The following is a 16462-nucleotide window of genomic DNA, read 5'->3' as shown; positions in this document are numbered from 1 at the left end:
ATTTTGAATTCAAATGTTTATGAAAAGATATCTTTGTGAACGTGCCTTCAATGTTCTGATGCCTTTGGGAGATCTCTTATAGTTTTTACTGGATGTAAATGGATCTATGGAAGTTTTTGCCACAAGATGGGAATCATATGACTTTTGTTGGTAGTGTTTTCTTCTCTATAAATATAGAATAGAATGGTTCCTTTTGCAAGAGATCTACAATGATCATCTGGTCCAGCTGCTCAGTCCAACGATATCAGGATAGTAACCTGGGATCCAAATTGTTAATGTGATAAGGTGGATTGAAAGTAAATGGGAAAGCAGATCCAATGTATCAAAAAAAGGCCGTTCACTTTTTGGCATATATTCATATTTCCTGGAAATTAACCCTACACCTAATTACTTGAATGGGGGTTTTAACAGAAATAGAAATACTTACTGACCAGTACACACAGTTGAGTAGGATCAGTAGCAGGACAGTAGTGCAAAATCTGCATATGGTGGAAACTTGTTCATGATGGCTTTTAGGTAGCAGTGCCCAATTCCATCTTGACTCTATTTTCATTAAAGCGTGCTTCAGGTTATCCATACTTCAAAGTGAAGAAACCCAAATGTCTTTGTAATAATTCTCATTACAGATAACAGATAGTAGGTGCAGTTTACTAACTTCAACATTTCATTGATTTCATTGTACTACTCTTATCTTTTGCCATTACACTTCCTTTAAAAATAGTTATACATATTGCAGTAGTGACTACAGATCTGCATGTTGTGAATATCAAATGATGGGTTGTAGCTACCTTGCTGTGAATAAAATCCTGTTAAGTAATAAGGATTCAGCTTGATTACATAAGGTATGTTAAATATGAATGGGGTAGAAATTAATGGAACAAAGACACCTTCAAACAATAAAACTCTTTTTAGTTACTGTTGAAATTAGATATTGCATCACTTTCCAGAAGAGTCTGTCTTGGAATGATAAAATTTTGTGCCATGTTTGCTCTTAGCTACTCAGAGTCCAGCCTTGAAACCCATATCATCTCTACCTTCTGCAGAAACGAGAGAGGTCGAAATGGGTAATTAGCAGATTAATTCCATTATTTTTTTTCCATTATCTTAGCATCATGTAGATCTGCAAATGTTAATCTTGGCTACCAACATTCACAGAAAGCTGCTTATTCACCATTCTTGTGTCTGTGTAACTGCCTGAAAAATGTGTTTGTTGTCAGCTTAAAAACTGCCTAAAGACAGTGTCATTTTATCTCGTCGTCATCTTATTTCTCTTGGTATAGCTGCAGCTCTTACCCAGAAAACTTAATAACAGAGAATCCCTTGCTGGTAAGGGTTCTCTCAAGCATGTGGCACTTGCATTTCAAGGCCAGAAACCTGTTTTTCCAGCCATCCCCTCCTCTTGTCCTGGCCGTTGTCTCATGTCTCTCTTGAGGCCATCTGTCACCTTGCTCAGCTTTGTGCCAGCATCATCTGGAAACGCACGACCTTCACTTTGCTGTCCGATGCTAATCCATCCAGTCACAGCTCTCTCAGCATTTTAAGCTTAGATTCTTTTTTCAGCTTTTGAGGAAAAACAGACCGTTTCTTCGGGATCCAAACCGTCTGGTACCGTGGAAGTGCACCCAACCCGATCTGGTAATGGTTTCTCATGAGGTTAATGCTCCTGACAGTTGGGAATTTTTGGAGGAGACATAGTGCCTCTCGTGAAATAGTTTGTTCAGTTGCACATAAGTGAAGAGTAACTGTAGGTATGGAAGTGCTGCATCAAGTATCAGTTCTCTTTGTGACATTTTATCTCGAAAACTAAACTAGTAGTTCAGGGGGGTTTCCATGTTTGGCAACGGCATGTAATTCTTAGTTTTAAAATTAAATTGGACTTGCTGTAAATATCAAATTTAAATAGGACTGTCCACACCTGAATTTCATAAATAGAATATCCTTGCTGAAGGATTCTGAGTTGTAAGAGATGAATGGAAACTGAAGAAATTCCAACATATTTTGAAATTATCACTCTTCTTTTAGTCTTTCTGTATAAACATAGACATAATTCCTCCCAGATTTCTAAACTGGCACTATAAAAACATATCACTGAAGATTCAGATGCTTTCTAGTTGGTCCTTACAGAATTTCTATTATGTGTTTCTCTTTTTTTATAGTTATTTGCCTGGGGCAACTGACAGTTTTCCAAAAGAAGGAAAAAAAAAATCATAGAATGAGAGCCAGTTGGAAAGATTTCATTTCATTAGAACGCCAGTAATATAATGCCTGATGCATATGTTTTTGGAAGAAATTAACATTGAGGGAAATCCATTACTGAGGGGGAGATATTGATTGCAGAAATCAGCTGTTCACATGTCTGACAAAAGACAGTTTCTATGTTTCATTTGGTCTGTTCCTGTTTTGTCATCCTTTTTCCTTCTCCAGTTTCAGCACCAAGATATCCTTCTTACTGATCCTAGAAAAAAATTCCATGCAGTCATAGTTTGCTCCTTTTTATTCATAATTTGTTCTCCTATTCGAATAGCCTTGTATTTCCATTTTTTAACTCTATATTTCATCTTTCTGTGTGAATCTGATAACAATTTGGTCATAAAATGCATTATGCATTAATGCATCATTTGGAAATAACTTTCAAGTCACACTTAATCAGTTATTGTACATTTCAGACTCTTCCGTTCAGTGGCGCATAATGTGTTAAATACTACCCAGAAGTTTTCTGAGCTTATGAAGGAATATGATGTTGTTGCAGAAAGTTTCTTGTCACTTCAAAACAATACAGCATTATTTTTGCTTTTATTTTCCAGCTTCACATGACTTTCTTCACGTTATTTCTACTCCCCAAACTTTCACATCTTCAGAAATACCTGATACTGGTAAATTACAATCATATTCTTTCAGAAGCATAACCTTTTGCTTGGTTGGTGATGAAAAGTTCATTGCTGGTTCCATGTTGATGATTTCAGACAGCTGTTGCTTACTGCTTGCCTTAGGTGTTTCCCCACATCTTATTTGTTCAACTCTCTATCAGCATCCTCATTCCTGTGATCAGGCAGAGCACAAGTTTAAAGCAAGTCTGCAACTAGCTTGCAGAATAATTCAGTATTGATCAAAGAGGAAAAGATTTAAATTTTGCAAGGCTTAAGGCTTTTCCAGTCAAGTAAAATACCACACTTTTTAGTGATAAGATTTTTTTTGTTTGTTTCTTTCATCCTGTCAATTTTTCACGTAGAGTTTGCTGTGATCTTTTCCTGTGTGCTGTCTTAAAATAAGTAAGTCAACACAGCTAAGACCAGACCTTTCCAACTAAGCTATACTTTGAGTTATAGTTCTGGGAATAGATTGTTTTTCCTGTAGCCTTAGGTACATGAGGAGGCCCAAGGTAATATCTTCAGCTAAGCAATTACTGATGGTAATTGAAATAGACAAAGGAGGTTAATTTTTAAATAAATAAGTAAAAATAATAAATACTTTGCAGAGTAGCGGAAAGTAAAATTTCTCTCCATCACATATTCCTTCTTAATTTACTTACATGAAATTATTTCTCAGGTTTGGTTGTTTGTTGGGGTTTTTTGGGTTTTTTTTTAAGAGCAGCTAGAGATACTGCTGATTTGGAAATATCCAAATAGCCTATAATTACTACAGAGCTTCAGCTTCAGCTGTTAGAATGGCATGGGGTAAAGTTGATAAGTTGACTTCATTATAGTTTAAAAGATTTTGTTTTCTTTTTTTTTAATCCTTGCTGCTATTTTTTGAAACTTTGCTAAAGCATTGCTTTAGTTGTCATCATCACGGTAATTCATACACTTATTCCTGTTGCTAACTAGATTCTCATCTGCTCTCATTATTCATCTTTGTGGAGGATGGAGGATCAGAGGCAGAAAGGAGAGTTCCATTTAGTTGGTTGTGTTTTGTTTTCTCATTATTAAGATTTCCATTTCTGTGGACCTGGCTTTCTTGGTTTTGGGTTTTTTTTTCCTGTGCTGAGAGAACTTAATTGTGAGAGGGAATAAAATACTTGCACACATTTCCGTGTAATGTTTCCGTAAAAAGGCTGGCCCCTTGACTACTTTCTGGAACCAAAGATGTTTTCTTACTTTCTGCCATGCATTATGTGCAAAGATTATTATGTAATAATAAGAGTTCTCATTAGTATGACCAATTAGGCTGCCTGGTTTCCACATTGACTTCCACACCAACCTAACAGTTCATGAGACAGAGCAATGCCCAGCTGACTCACAAGCCATTTTCCCTGTGCTTCCATTTTAACAAAGCAACATCTGTTCACAAAGTCCTGAGTTATTCAGGTAGCTCTGAGGCAATTAAGCCTTTTAACATAAGATTATTTTTCCAGATTTAGATGAAAGGAAGCCTCTTTCTTCAAGATTCACAACATCTGGCATGCTAGAAGTGCCACCAATCTCAGCTGGTAACGATGTCTGTCTTCTCTGTAGTTCTCCTCACATCTAGGTAGTCTCTCAAAAGACACAGCAATGCTCTACTAAATGCAGGGTTTATTCTGACTTGCTCTTTATAAAGATGGAGAGACAGAAACTAGTTGCATCTGTTGCAACGTTTGAGACATTTGGTATGAAATATTGCAAAGATAAGGTTTTTTGTTGGGTTTTTTTTTTAATGTTGGCAAACAATTAGCTTGTCCAGGTTTTCTTGCAAAGGATTGTTTGTATATATGGAGAGGGATGGATGGATGGATGGATGGATGGATGGATGTGGAGACCCATTGTTAGGAATGGTTAAATAACTGTTAAGATGTCAAATTTGTTCCTTTTGCACATTGGAAAAGCTCCTTCATGGACATAAAGAAGATTTATCTACTGTTCTTAAGCAGGTGCAAACACTTTGGTTAGTGAGTGAATGAATGTTGCTAGAAAAGGATCAAGTCAAAAAGACCTGAACAGAAGGTCTTTTCCAAAGACTGGGAATATCAAAATACCCCAGAGGAATCGCACAGCAGTTATTCCTTATTGCCACCACCTTAATCCGAGGGCATGTTTGTAAACTGTCACAGGTCTTGCCTGCCTTAAACCTGAAACCAAGCCCAAAGCAAAGGGGGAAAATGCACACTGCTAGTGAGTACACATAGGCCAGATTAAACACTGGCTTATGTATTAGGTTGTGCATTCTCCCTGTGCAAAATTAGGATAACAGGGTATGAGGAGATCGCTTCAGTAAAGGGACTTGTTCTCCACAAAGAGATGTGGAGTTGTACAAGTGTAAGTTCTAAGATGTGCTAGAATTCTGTGGAAAATTTTCCTATTTTCAGTTGCTTGCAAGCATCTATCTACAGAGAGATAAATTCTCTACACTGTGTTATATTAGTGCCAGGAACATTAATTTCTGACCCATAGAATGAAGGATTTCATTGGTTGTTGGGAAAAGTGAGATCAGATCTTGAATTTTAAGTACATAGGTGTGATTCTTAGTTACCATGTTACTTCTGCAAGCACTGTTAGGATCTGTTAAGGAAATATAAGGAGTGAGTTGGATATTTTGGCATTTTTCTGCTGATGCAGAGCCATTTAGCTACTGAGGCTCAGGCAGTACTGTGTTCGTTGCAACCATGGCAAAAACACTTGAACATGGATTCGAGTCACTGCCAGGAAAGGGCACAAGTGACCCTAAATACAGACATTCAGGGCATTGTGAGCTGGTGCTGCTGGTACTGCTGTGGCAAGGCTGAGTGGATGTCTCAAGATCATTTCTGTGTCTGACCGTAGCAACCAAGAGACCAGTCCTGGAATCCACCTTGTCTGCTTCACGGGAAACCACAAGGATGGGTAAATAGCCAGCAATTCCCTCCTTCCCTGCTTCCTTTGGCAGTGCTCTTCTCTGCATTGATGAGCCTGTTCAGATGTGCTGGTATCCCAAAGAGTGGGTCAGGGATGTGGCTGGCTCCTTATGTCTTCTTACTAAAATTCTTCTACCTGTGAATCTCCTGGGGAACCATTTCTAGGTTTCCTCTCATGCCTTGGCTGCCAATGCCAGTGGAAAGGCATCTTTGTGCCACCACAGGGAGTGAAGCTGTGCCAGGGTAGCCTGGCCCAAGCAGGGCCGCGTGCCCTTCTTTATAGCTCTGCCTTGATGTGACCTGTGTGACATCAGCCCATGTGAGAACCTGAAGGTGGTTTCTGTGTTTGATCTTAGCTCCTCGAAGACCAAGGCCGAAGCCCACCCCTCCTTCCTCCCTGGCAACTCAACCAGCTGTGATGGGTAACTACCAACAGCCTTCTTTTCCCATTGTCTCCCATCTCTATCACTTCCCATCACACCTCCCACCACAATCCACCTGGCATCCTTGTCACCTTCCATGCAGAGGATGAAGACGTGATGGTGCAGCTTGGCTTGCCGAAGCACTCGGCGCACTGGTTCTGCAATTCTGTTGTTTGATTCCATGCTTTTCCCTTGGCTGATGAGCATTTTCTGCAGGAAGCATGTTTCATTCTGCAGGGAGACCACATTGTTGCACCTGGCCTTCAGCTGCATTCCCCTGCTTCTTTGTGTTTGGGTAGTGTCTCTTGCTTTGTCTGATGCATTCAAACACGACAGTGTTCCTGAGAGGCAAACCCATCTGGGCTGGCACAAGAACACATCACAGAAGTTCAGCTGCCATCCAGGCATTCCTTGGGCAAGGCTGCACCTCTCAGTTGTCTCACCCCTGACTTTCAAGGTGTCTGGTTTTCTTCTGCCCATGCCTTTCCATTGCCATCACCTGGAAGTGGGAATGCTCTTCCTTGCTGCTACTTTTGAAGCCATGTTACGCTTTTTAAAACCAATACCTCATTTCAGCTTTTGGTGATTATTGGGATATTTCTTCATGTTTTAAGACACTGACCACCTCTGGTACTAACAATATTTCTTGCAGATCTGACAATTATGCAAGGCAGCAGTGTCTCAAGGGACACTGTTGTACTTATAGCCAACCCGTCACTTTTCTTGGGCCTATGTTGGTATAAACCTTCAGTGTAAATATAAATGGGGCTATACGTGCAAACAATATTTAATTCAGGCATTGGCTATGGCACTTGGCAACAGTGGTGGAGATGCTTGTGGCAACAGCTTCTTTCACACTGGCAGGTGTGCAAGGCCAGTGCTATGTCCTTGCAGTATTTGTGGCCCATGGGGTAACCAAGTATTAAGTGGGCAGGCTGGTGTGCCTAAAATCTGAAGTTGAGTGCAAGTTAAAAATGTAATGAGCAGTATCAAGTGATTTGGCACTTTTGTCTGAAGCAGTCTTGCTTTCATATCAACTGAGATATTTCACACTCTTCAGGATCTTTTCCAGGGAATGTACATTCCCTGCTATGAATTATTTGAAGTAATTTTCTGAGCTTTCTTGTTTTTACAGTGGAGAAATCAGATACTTGTAATTATAACAAGGCATATAAATTGAGCTGGGCTAAGGATATTCTTTTCTGTTTCCCTGCCTGGTGATGTTGTCTGAATCATTTTTTATGTTCTTTTATTTTTGCCAAATTTTTAAATTGGATTTTTTCCAGTATCTTCATCTCATAAATTTGCTTTCTCCTTGACTCCCCTTGGCCAGTGTTCTTGTGCTTTTTCAATCTTACATTCCTTCTAAACACATGGGAATTTTTTTCCATATTCCTTGTGCCATTTTGTTTAATATTTTGCATTATATTTGTGTGGTTTTACACATCTTTTCATCTTAACCTCTTTCTTTGTTAAATTCTACTAATTTTTCAGAATATATTTTTTTCTGTTCTTTATTGTTTGTACTCTAAACCATCAAGAGCATGGTTTCAGATGATGCCATAGTGTGATAGTTCATGTATTTTTTAAATAATAAACCACCATTTTTTCCAGCCTCACATGATTTTCTTCATGCTACTTCCACTCCCCAAACTTCTACATCTGCAAAAATGTCAGAGCGAGACATGGGTAAATGACATTTATTTTATTACCTATCCTTGATTTTTCTTGATATTCAAGTGGTATGATTCTGATGTCTGTTATACATTCTGAATGTTGCCTCCAGTGATCTTTCATTTTTTCGTTGTGGCTTCAGGTTATTTGTAATAATTAACAGTGCATAATTAGTAGTTCTAGCCTCAGTAAGTGATCATGATACCACCTGGCTCTTTCAGGCTAGTATTGTATTACTAAAGGGTTCTGATGTGGTCAGTGGGGCAGAATTTAGCACCTAACAGGAAAGTCTCAGGCTTTGATGAATTTTGGGATATCAGCATAGCAGTTACCCTTTGCAGGGGGATTGTTTTTCTTTACCTAGTAGACACCTTTTAAAGAGATTCGTTGGTTGGACTTTGGTTTCCTGTTATAACTTGTAGTCTCTAATATTTAAAAGGCTGATGCATTTTGATGATAAAATTATTTTTCCACTTAATTCTGCTAGTAGTATATTTTCTCCATTCTTGTATTCATGAAGAATATAGGGGTTTAGGCACAATTTATGCATTCGTATTTGAGCGTGAGATTTTCCCAGAATACAGTCATAAAAAATAGCAGAAGGTTGCTGTGAGGTTCTCATCCTTGGTTCTGTTCATGCTAGAGTGATTTAAAAAGTGACATTTTATTACATCAGTGTACCAGACATCACTCTCTGGGGAACAATCAAATAGAATTGACATAGTTTGTCATCTGAAGACTAGCTAATTGCAACATACATACACTATTTGTGTTTTCTCTAGTCTTATTTGGTTAGAGTTTAGTCAGTGTTCTCAGCTTCTCTTCACAGATAAATTTGGAAAAGCTTTTATCTGTTGCAGAGTTCACACTAAACACAAACATGATACAGCTGTACTAATACTCAGTGGGTGGTGCTGACAGTTATCTTGCCTGTGCTTGAACACAAGATTTTTGTTTTCTTTTGAAGTTGAGAACTCTATCTATCCAAGGTCATTTCTATCTTCATTAGACAGAAGACTTTTAGCAGTTTATCAGGCATGACTTTGCTGTTGTCTGCAGCATTGTTCTCACCAAATTACCACAACCTTCTCTCTTGATTTAAAGAACTGGGCTACTTAGATTACTTATTACTTGGCCTTGCATTTTAAACAAGCATGTGTTTTTTAACATTAAGAGTACCCACTCTTCATTTTTTCATATAATAGCACTCATAGAAATGTTTCTTTCATACTCCAGGCTGCATAATTTCTCTAATGGAAACAGTGATCTTAGGGCTGATGGAATCTGATTTTTTTTTTCATTTGTATTTTTATTAACGTACTGTCAGAAAAACATAAAAATATTTTTAAGCCATTTTCTGGCAAAGGATGGTCTGTCTCAACAATCCTGCTTCTATCAAAGTAGCTTTATGGCAGTTGCAGGGAAAATCTGATTCTTAGCCAAAATACGAATTTGTAGGAAAATGTTTTGATAGCACCTGTGTGAAAATTGTGTGCATGTAGTATCAAAATAATATTGGGAATTCACGACTCTTTATTTAAAAGGCTTGTCTGGCACATTGAAACTAAAGTGTAGGGGAGAAGGGGGTTGCTGTCAGCTGTTGCTATTGGACAGAACTTTAAAATCAGATGCAGACAGCTGGCCTAGTATCTAATGCCTAAAATTAGATGTTATGCATCCAAAAAAAAATTACCCCATGAGAAACAAATTGAGTAGGCTAACCAAATATCAATTAGAAGTGTGTATACAAGAAATCTAAAATAAATTTATGTCCTGACGACCTACTAAGGGCTGAAGATCACCTTATCTAGGGGCTGATTTCACTTACTGTTTCAAGATTATTTTCATATTTGATCATAGCTACCCGGGGGCCAGGCCTGAAAATCACTTCTCATCCCTCCATGGAAACCAGAGGGAGCGTGATGGGTAAATAGCTTATAATTCCATTAGCTTTTCCATGGCTTGCCATCCCTTCCAGCAGCTGTGGAGAGTGCCAAGGCTCATTCAGACACGTTGCTTTGAAGGCTGCTTGGTGCTGGGCTTTCTCCCCACACTCCACCCCCATCCCTGCTCAACTCAGCCATTCTGTGCAATCTCAGCTGGAAAATAATTCCCCACAGTGACTGAATAACAATCCACAAATAAACCTCTGCTAGCTTGTGTTGCCTCTAGGTTTCTTCTGGTAGCTGCAGTTTTCTTTCAAAGAATAAGTGCTTTAAAAAAGAGGTCAGTGAGAAGAAGATTGCCTCACATGAGCTACTGGAATTGGCCCTCCTTCATTTCACACCAGCTTCAGTGTTCATGTAACACCTCATTTCTCAGTTGATCTTTACAGCTGCTGTCACCTTGCTTGATCTCACATCAATGTTGTCTTGAACTGTCCAACAGCTACTGGCCAAATACTGTGGATCTGAAGCCAGTTCTATCTTTAACTCCAGATTTTCTTTCAGCTTTTGATGAAAATCAGCACATTTCTTCAAGATCTGAACCATCAGGCATCCCAGAAATGCCATCAGCTGTACCTGGTAATACTTGAAAAATGTAATTTTAAATAGAAATTACCCCAGAGGTTTTAATCAAAGAATTGATATATTGTTATTTAAGTTTAATGTGACTCAAAATGACTTCAGAACTGTTGTAATTAAGTTGCTCTCTTAAATATCAGACTAATTTAGGAAATTTTGCATGAAATAGTAAATAGTCACTTCTAATTTTGGCCTATATTCCTGGTATGTTTACAAGTCTATATTACTGTGTTTGGTGTTAATAGGCATGCCTTATTACATAGAGTTCTCTTTTTAAGTTGTAATACTGCAGAGGGGTAGAGTGAAAGGTAATACAAGTTTTGTTTAAACCCCTGAATGAAACCATTCTAAGTTGACACTCTTGAGTAAGTCCCAGAAAAATAGCAGGATCAATAGAAATGAACATATAGGGTTCAAAATGGTGGAGAATATAAATACTTTAATTTGAATATATTTAAAGCAGTGATTAAGTTAGACATTTTCCTGTAAGAAAGGGAGACTGCATAGGGAGTCTTCTCTAAGAGAAACAAAAGTGTGTGAAGTCACACATATTGCTATATTAAGTGCAACTTTGTAAGTAAAAGGCACAAAATTGTATTTAAAGAAAATATTTGCAAAAAATTGCTCTTGACCAGACACTTCCATGGTAGATCTGATGCTTCCAAAAACCCTTGAAACCTGTTATACCAGACCCCAGTGAAATTGAACTATTGGATTTATGGTATTTTATTGACATTTAATTTAATCACACCTAATAATATGTAGTAATAGTTTTCCTGTTCTTCCTTGTCAACATTTATCCTTTAGACTTCTTCTACTTCTTCAATTCATAAAATGTGCTTAGTTACCAATACCTTACAAAATGGGACCCTGAACAAATGCAGTTTTATTAGTGCTGAAGGTTTTGTTTCATTTAGTATCCCTGCAAGAAGAAATATTTAATTTCCATTAAATAATGACAATTTCCTCTTAAGTCTGTTTCAAGTCATTACCAAAACTCCTTTGCAGAAAAAAGGAGTTTAGGTTTAACTTTCATCACATCACCACTTGCTGCCTTTTTTCTGCTGTGAACACATTTTCTCTTAAGTCTAAACAGCCAGACTGTTAAAGGACAGTTTTCTATTTGTCACTTCTTGATCAGCAGCTAGAAAGCATTTTTGGTGAAAAGGGCAAAAAGCCTGATCTTTGCACCAACTTGTATGAATTTCTTCTTTCTGTTGGTGTAATTGAAGCTCCAGAAAGTGTAGAAGATTCTTGGGAGTTCTATCTCGCATCAGATACTGAAACTTCTTGTCCCCATGTTGGGCTGCATGTCTTTCTCTTTATTCACAAAATACAGAAAGGACTTTGCAGTGTCCAGTATCTTGCTTGCATTTGCAGTGACATCATCTTGAACAACACAGCTTGTGTGTTTGCTATCCCAGCAACAGTCAGATTCCTCGGCACTTTGAATCCAGATTTTCTGTGCAGCTCCTAATGAAACACAGACAGTTTCACAATTCCCATCTAAAGCATCTGGAGTCACAGAAATACCATCAGCTCAGTCTGGCATTGACGTTTCTTGCAAACTGAGTGTTCTTGAATTATCAGAAGGGTTCCCCAGGGTGGTTTTCATGAAATGTTGATTTTCTTTACTTTGGGGATAAGAACAACTGCAAGATAAAAATTCTGCATGGGGTACTATTTTTGTTTAAGGCAATATCTATGATGTTTAAAATACTGGACTATGATCTTCTTTCCAAATTCTGAGTTCACTTTTACAGTACTGATTGGTGGTACTACCCATAATTGCCACTGACCGCTTATGTATTACTTAGTGTAATAAATTTTACCATGAGATACTGTGGAGCTTGTAACCAAACTTTAATTTTTCTATTATATGCTGTGTATCATGATACAGATAGTTGTTGTATTACTTGAAGTCATAGTCATTTTTTTATTTTCTATTTACTTTCTTATTACTAAAGCGTATTTCTCTGATTTATTGGTATTTGAGACATCGTCCTGGCCAGTTACAATGTTGGGGGCAGAGAGTGACGTGTGCAGGAAATTTTCCCTGTGGATTTATCTTCTGTAAATATTGTTCATGTTCAGTTGTGGTTTTAAAACAACTTAATGGTTTTTCAAGTTGTAAATCCTGAAGTTGTATAGAATATTCAAACATATTTCTCATTAAGGAGGAGAACTCTAACTATGACAAAAATCCTTTTAGGGAGATTAAAGGTAGCACAGTGAGTATTGCAAACCCAAGTTTAAGGTTAGGGGTTTCATTAAACAGTTTGAGATTTGATTGTCTAGATAGATCTAGGGGAAAAAATTATTTAGGGAAATAAAGGTTTGTCACCTTTCTGCATATTGCATAAATAATCAAGCCAATTTCTTTCATATTTTCTTCCTCTATAGGACAAATTTAATGCTGAAGACAGGAACTCTCCTTTTTTTTTTTTCTCTTGATATACTCTGAGCCTTCTCTTCTACTGCAGACCTCTACAGATATTTGTAAATGTTCTATAGTACCTCCCTGTACACTAAGAAGTAGTTACTTCCTTTTATATTTGCCATCTTAACAGCTATGTTGAACACTTCTTTAAACCAGTGGTAGGCAAGGAGAAGACACTCAGAAAATGTATTTGTGAAACTCTTATTATTCTCATTTTTCAGCAAACAAAATGAAGATGGAGAGGGCAGTAAGTAGCCCTGTGCCACAGAGAAATGTGTAGTCAGATGAAAAGGGAGAAATTTCTGAAGCTCTTTCAATCCACCCCCCTGTCAATCTACCCTATGAACTTTTGATGCATTTTTCAAACATTTTATTGGCTAAGTCTGGAGGAGTCTGACAGAATTCTTTCAGAACAAGAAATGTTCTGAGTATTCCATGTTTGAAATGTTCTCTTTGTTGGTCCGTCAGATTTGTGCTGTTCTACTTTTTCTGTACTGTGTTCTTGGAAGTGTGGTTACAGTTTCCTAACTTTGATTCGATTTTCTGAGATAAATTGTTAGACTATCATCTGTTTATGTTAGGGATTTGCTCCTTGCTTTTATGAAAAACCATTTTCTTTTTCAATAATGCATTCTTAGACAAGAGAAGGGATTTTTATTGTGATTTTTGCATTCACTGTTGTCATTTGTGTATCTGTTCAATAATTACTCTGCAGTAAATGTGACTCTTCTTGTAGCTTATCCTTGTCTTTCAGTGTCAATGTGAGATTCTTCCTGTTCTAAGTACTTCATACCTGTTCAGATTAAAAACTTTTAAATTCATCAAGCTATTCTATTAAATATTCTTACAGATTTTGGTTAAGAAAGCACAAGTTGGTTTTCTTCTACCGGTGTGTTCAACTCTTGATGGAAATCCTTATTAAGTTCACCTTTATGCATTTTTCAGTGGAGAACCTACTGTTTCTCTTTTTTTTTTCCTTCCAGGCATGTATTAGTTTAGACCCAAAAGTTCATATTTTTATGTGTGAAGTATATAATAACTAGAGCTAGTTAATAGTTTTTCAGATTAAATATAAGGTGGGCAGTATCTTTGATGCAAACCAAAGTTCTGGCTATATATTCATTGACTAGTTTGCAATTTATAGTTGGAAAATATGTGATGTCTGAAAAAGGATTTTTGGGATGTGTCATTTGCTGCAATTAAAAGGCAGCTCCGGAGCATCAAGACTGCCACTAGTGTGCAATAGGAGCAGTGTTTAGCTAGTGGCTGGGAGTTTGTGGTAATATCAAGTGACTATGATTTGATATAGGATTTATTTGGTAGAAAGACTACACATAAGAAACCACAATTTAAATATTGACTTATTTGAGTGTGATTAAAGTAATGCTTTCATATGCATAGAGAGACTTCCATAACATCTCAAGATAGTTTCTATCTCTAATCTTAGCTCTCCCAAGACCAGTTCTGGAGCCCACATCTTTTCCTTTGCTGAAAACCACGAGGACAGTGATGGGTAAACAGTGATTCCATCCTAATTTCTATCATTTCACAATACTTAAATGAGAAAAGCTGTATTTTAAAATTTAGTCCAAACATTTCAATTCTTTTACTGATAATGGCAATGCCAAACATTTCAGCAAGACGGTCAGTCATTTATGTAAATGATGAGATATTTTATTATTAGCCTTCTTAATTGCTCTTCCTAATTTTCTGCTCTATAGGCTTAGTTCATTAAAGATTAACTGTGTGTATACTACACTAACTCAACTAAGCCTCTGGATTCTGAAGTGGAATAATCTTGTAATGAATGCAAATAGTTATGTGAAGTAGCTGAGTGTAATATGGAATTTATTCACAGAGTTCTGTACTGACTCAGCTTTAAAGCAAAAAGTTCACCTCTCTTTCTGAAGGCAGTTTTCTGGTTTAATCTTAGTTACTCAGAGACCAAAGCTGAAATCTACTTCTCCTTACCTTGGAAGCCAAGGAACGGTAAAGGGTAAAAAGATTTTTTTTTTCCTTCTTTTTGCTCGCCATCATTTGACATAATTTTCACCTGCTTTGAGCAATATCTGTGGTTTCTTAATGCACTTTAAAACACTTCCCATACTAATGACATGATTATGATGTTTGAACATATGCTTTTTTCCATCACTTGAAAAGTCAGTTTTGAAGGGATGAATGACAAAAAGAATTTGTCATGGAATTCCTGTATGACTCTATGTGCAGTTGTTATTTTGAAAATTCTTTCTAGAATGAAATATTCCAATAAGGCAGAAATATATTTTTGTGTCTTCTTACTAATTTGGATTTATTAGCATACAGAACATTTTTTTATAATTTTGAATGAGAACTAAAGTTCAAGCTTGATGAATAGGCATGTTAATCATTGGCTTAGAGACTAACTGTAAGGAAGAATGGGAATTATATTTCACAGGGGATTATAATTCACTGGGAATCAAAGGCAAGGCCTTTCATGTGAATGATGAGAGCTCATATATTCTATTATATGTAAAAACAATAATAGTAAAAAACAGTAAGAAAATACTTATTTGCAAAAATTATTGAACTTTTAAGGAAGGTTGGACTTATGACTGAATATTGATAGCACAATGTGCAGTGTATTCCTTAATGCTAGAAAAATTAGTAATTGGTATTTGCAGCTGCTTGCATTGGAGACATACCCAGCACTTCTCATCCTGAATTTTGAATTCTAAGATGAGATCTTGGCTTGTGACTGTCTGCATTTCCTGTTGGTTTTGCATCTTTCAAGAATGTGTAAGGAGTGGTTTGGTGAATTGGATATTTTGGCATTTTTCTGCTGATGCAGAGCCATTTAGCTACCGAGGCTCAGGCAGTACTGTGTTCATTGCAACCATGGCAAAAACACTTGAACATGGATTCGAGTCACAGAGTACTGCCAGGAAAGGGCACAAGTGACCCTAAATACAGACATTCAGGGCATTGTGAGCTGGTGCTGCTTGTACTGCTGTGACAAGGCTGAGTGGATGTCTCAAGATCATTTCTGTGTCTGACCGTAGCAACCAAGAGACCAGTCCTGGAATCCACCTTGTCTGCTTCACGGGAAACCACAAGGATGGGTAAATAGCCAGCAATTCCCTCCTTCCCTGCTTCCTTTGGCAGTGCTCTTCCCTGCATTGATGAGCCTGTTCAGATGTGCTGGTATCCCAAAGAGTGGGTCAGGGATGTGGCTGGCTCCTTATGTCTTCTTACTAAAATTCTTCTACCTGTGAATCTCCTGGGGAACCATTTCTAGGTTTCCTCTCATGCCTTGGCTGCCAATGCCAGTGGAAAGGCATCTTTGTGCCACCACAGGGAGTGAAGCTGTGCCAGGGTAGCCTGGCCCAAGCAGGGCCGCGTGCCCTTCTTTATAGCTCTGCCTTGATGTGACCTGTGTGACAGCAGCCCGTGTGAGGACCTGAAGGTGGTTTCTGTGTTTGATCTTAGCTCCTCGAAGACCAAGGCCGAAGCCCACCCCTCCTTCCTCCCTGGCAACTCAACCAGCTGTGATGGGTAACTACCAACAGCCTTCTTTTCCCATTGTCTCCCATCTCTATCACTTCCCATCACACCTCCC

The 16462-nt window shown here is 37.8% G+C and overlaps 1 protein-coding gene across 1 annotated transcript in view; it reads left to right on the top strand.

Moving 5' to 3' along the window:
* ABI3BP (ABI family member 3 binding protein) overlaps positions 1-16462 on the top strand; it is a 137403-nt gene that overhangs the window by 57634 nt on the left and 63307 nt on the right. The window contains exons 13-24 of the mRNA XM_083855075.1: positions 996-1064; positions 1561-1635; positions 2805-2873; positions 4352-4426; positions 5736-5795; positions 6163-6228; positions 7843-7917; positions 9763-9828; positions 10353-10427; positions 14315-14380; positions 15906-15965; positions 16333-16398. Of these exons, the coding sequence (XP_083711201.1) occupies positions 996-1064; positions 1561-1635; positions 2805-2873; positions 4352-4426; positions 5736-5795; positions 6163-6228; positions 7843-7917; positions 9763-9828; positions 10353-10427; positions 14315-14380; positions 15906-15965; positions 16333-16398 (822 nt within the window). The remainder of the gene's footprint in view (positions 1-995; positions 1065-1560; positions 1636-2804; positions 2874-4351; positions 4427-5735; positions 5796-6162; positions 6229-7842; positions 7918-9762; positions 9829-10352; positions 10428-14314; positions 14381-15905; positions 15966-16332; positions 16399-16462) is intronic.

The sequence above is a fragment of the Zosterops lateralis genome (assembly GCF_965231275.1).
Source record: "Zosterops lateralis genome assembly, chromosome: 2".
Lineage (NCBI taxonomy): Eukaryota > Metazoa > Chordata > Aves > Passeriformes > Zosteropidae > Zosterops > Zosterops lateralis.
The sequence above is the reverse complement of the archived record's forward strand: the minus strand, read 5'-3'. Positions and strand labels throughout refer to the sequence as shown.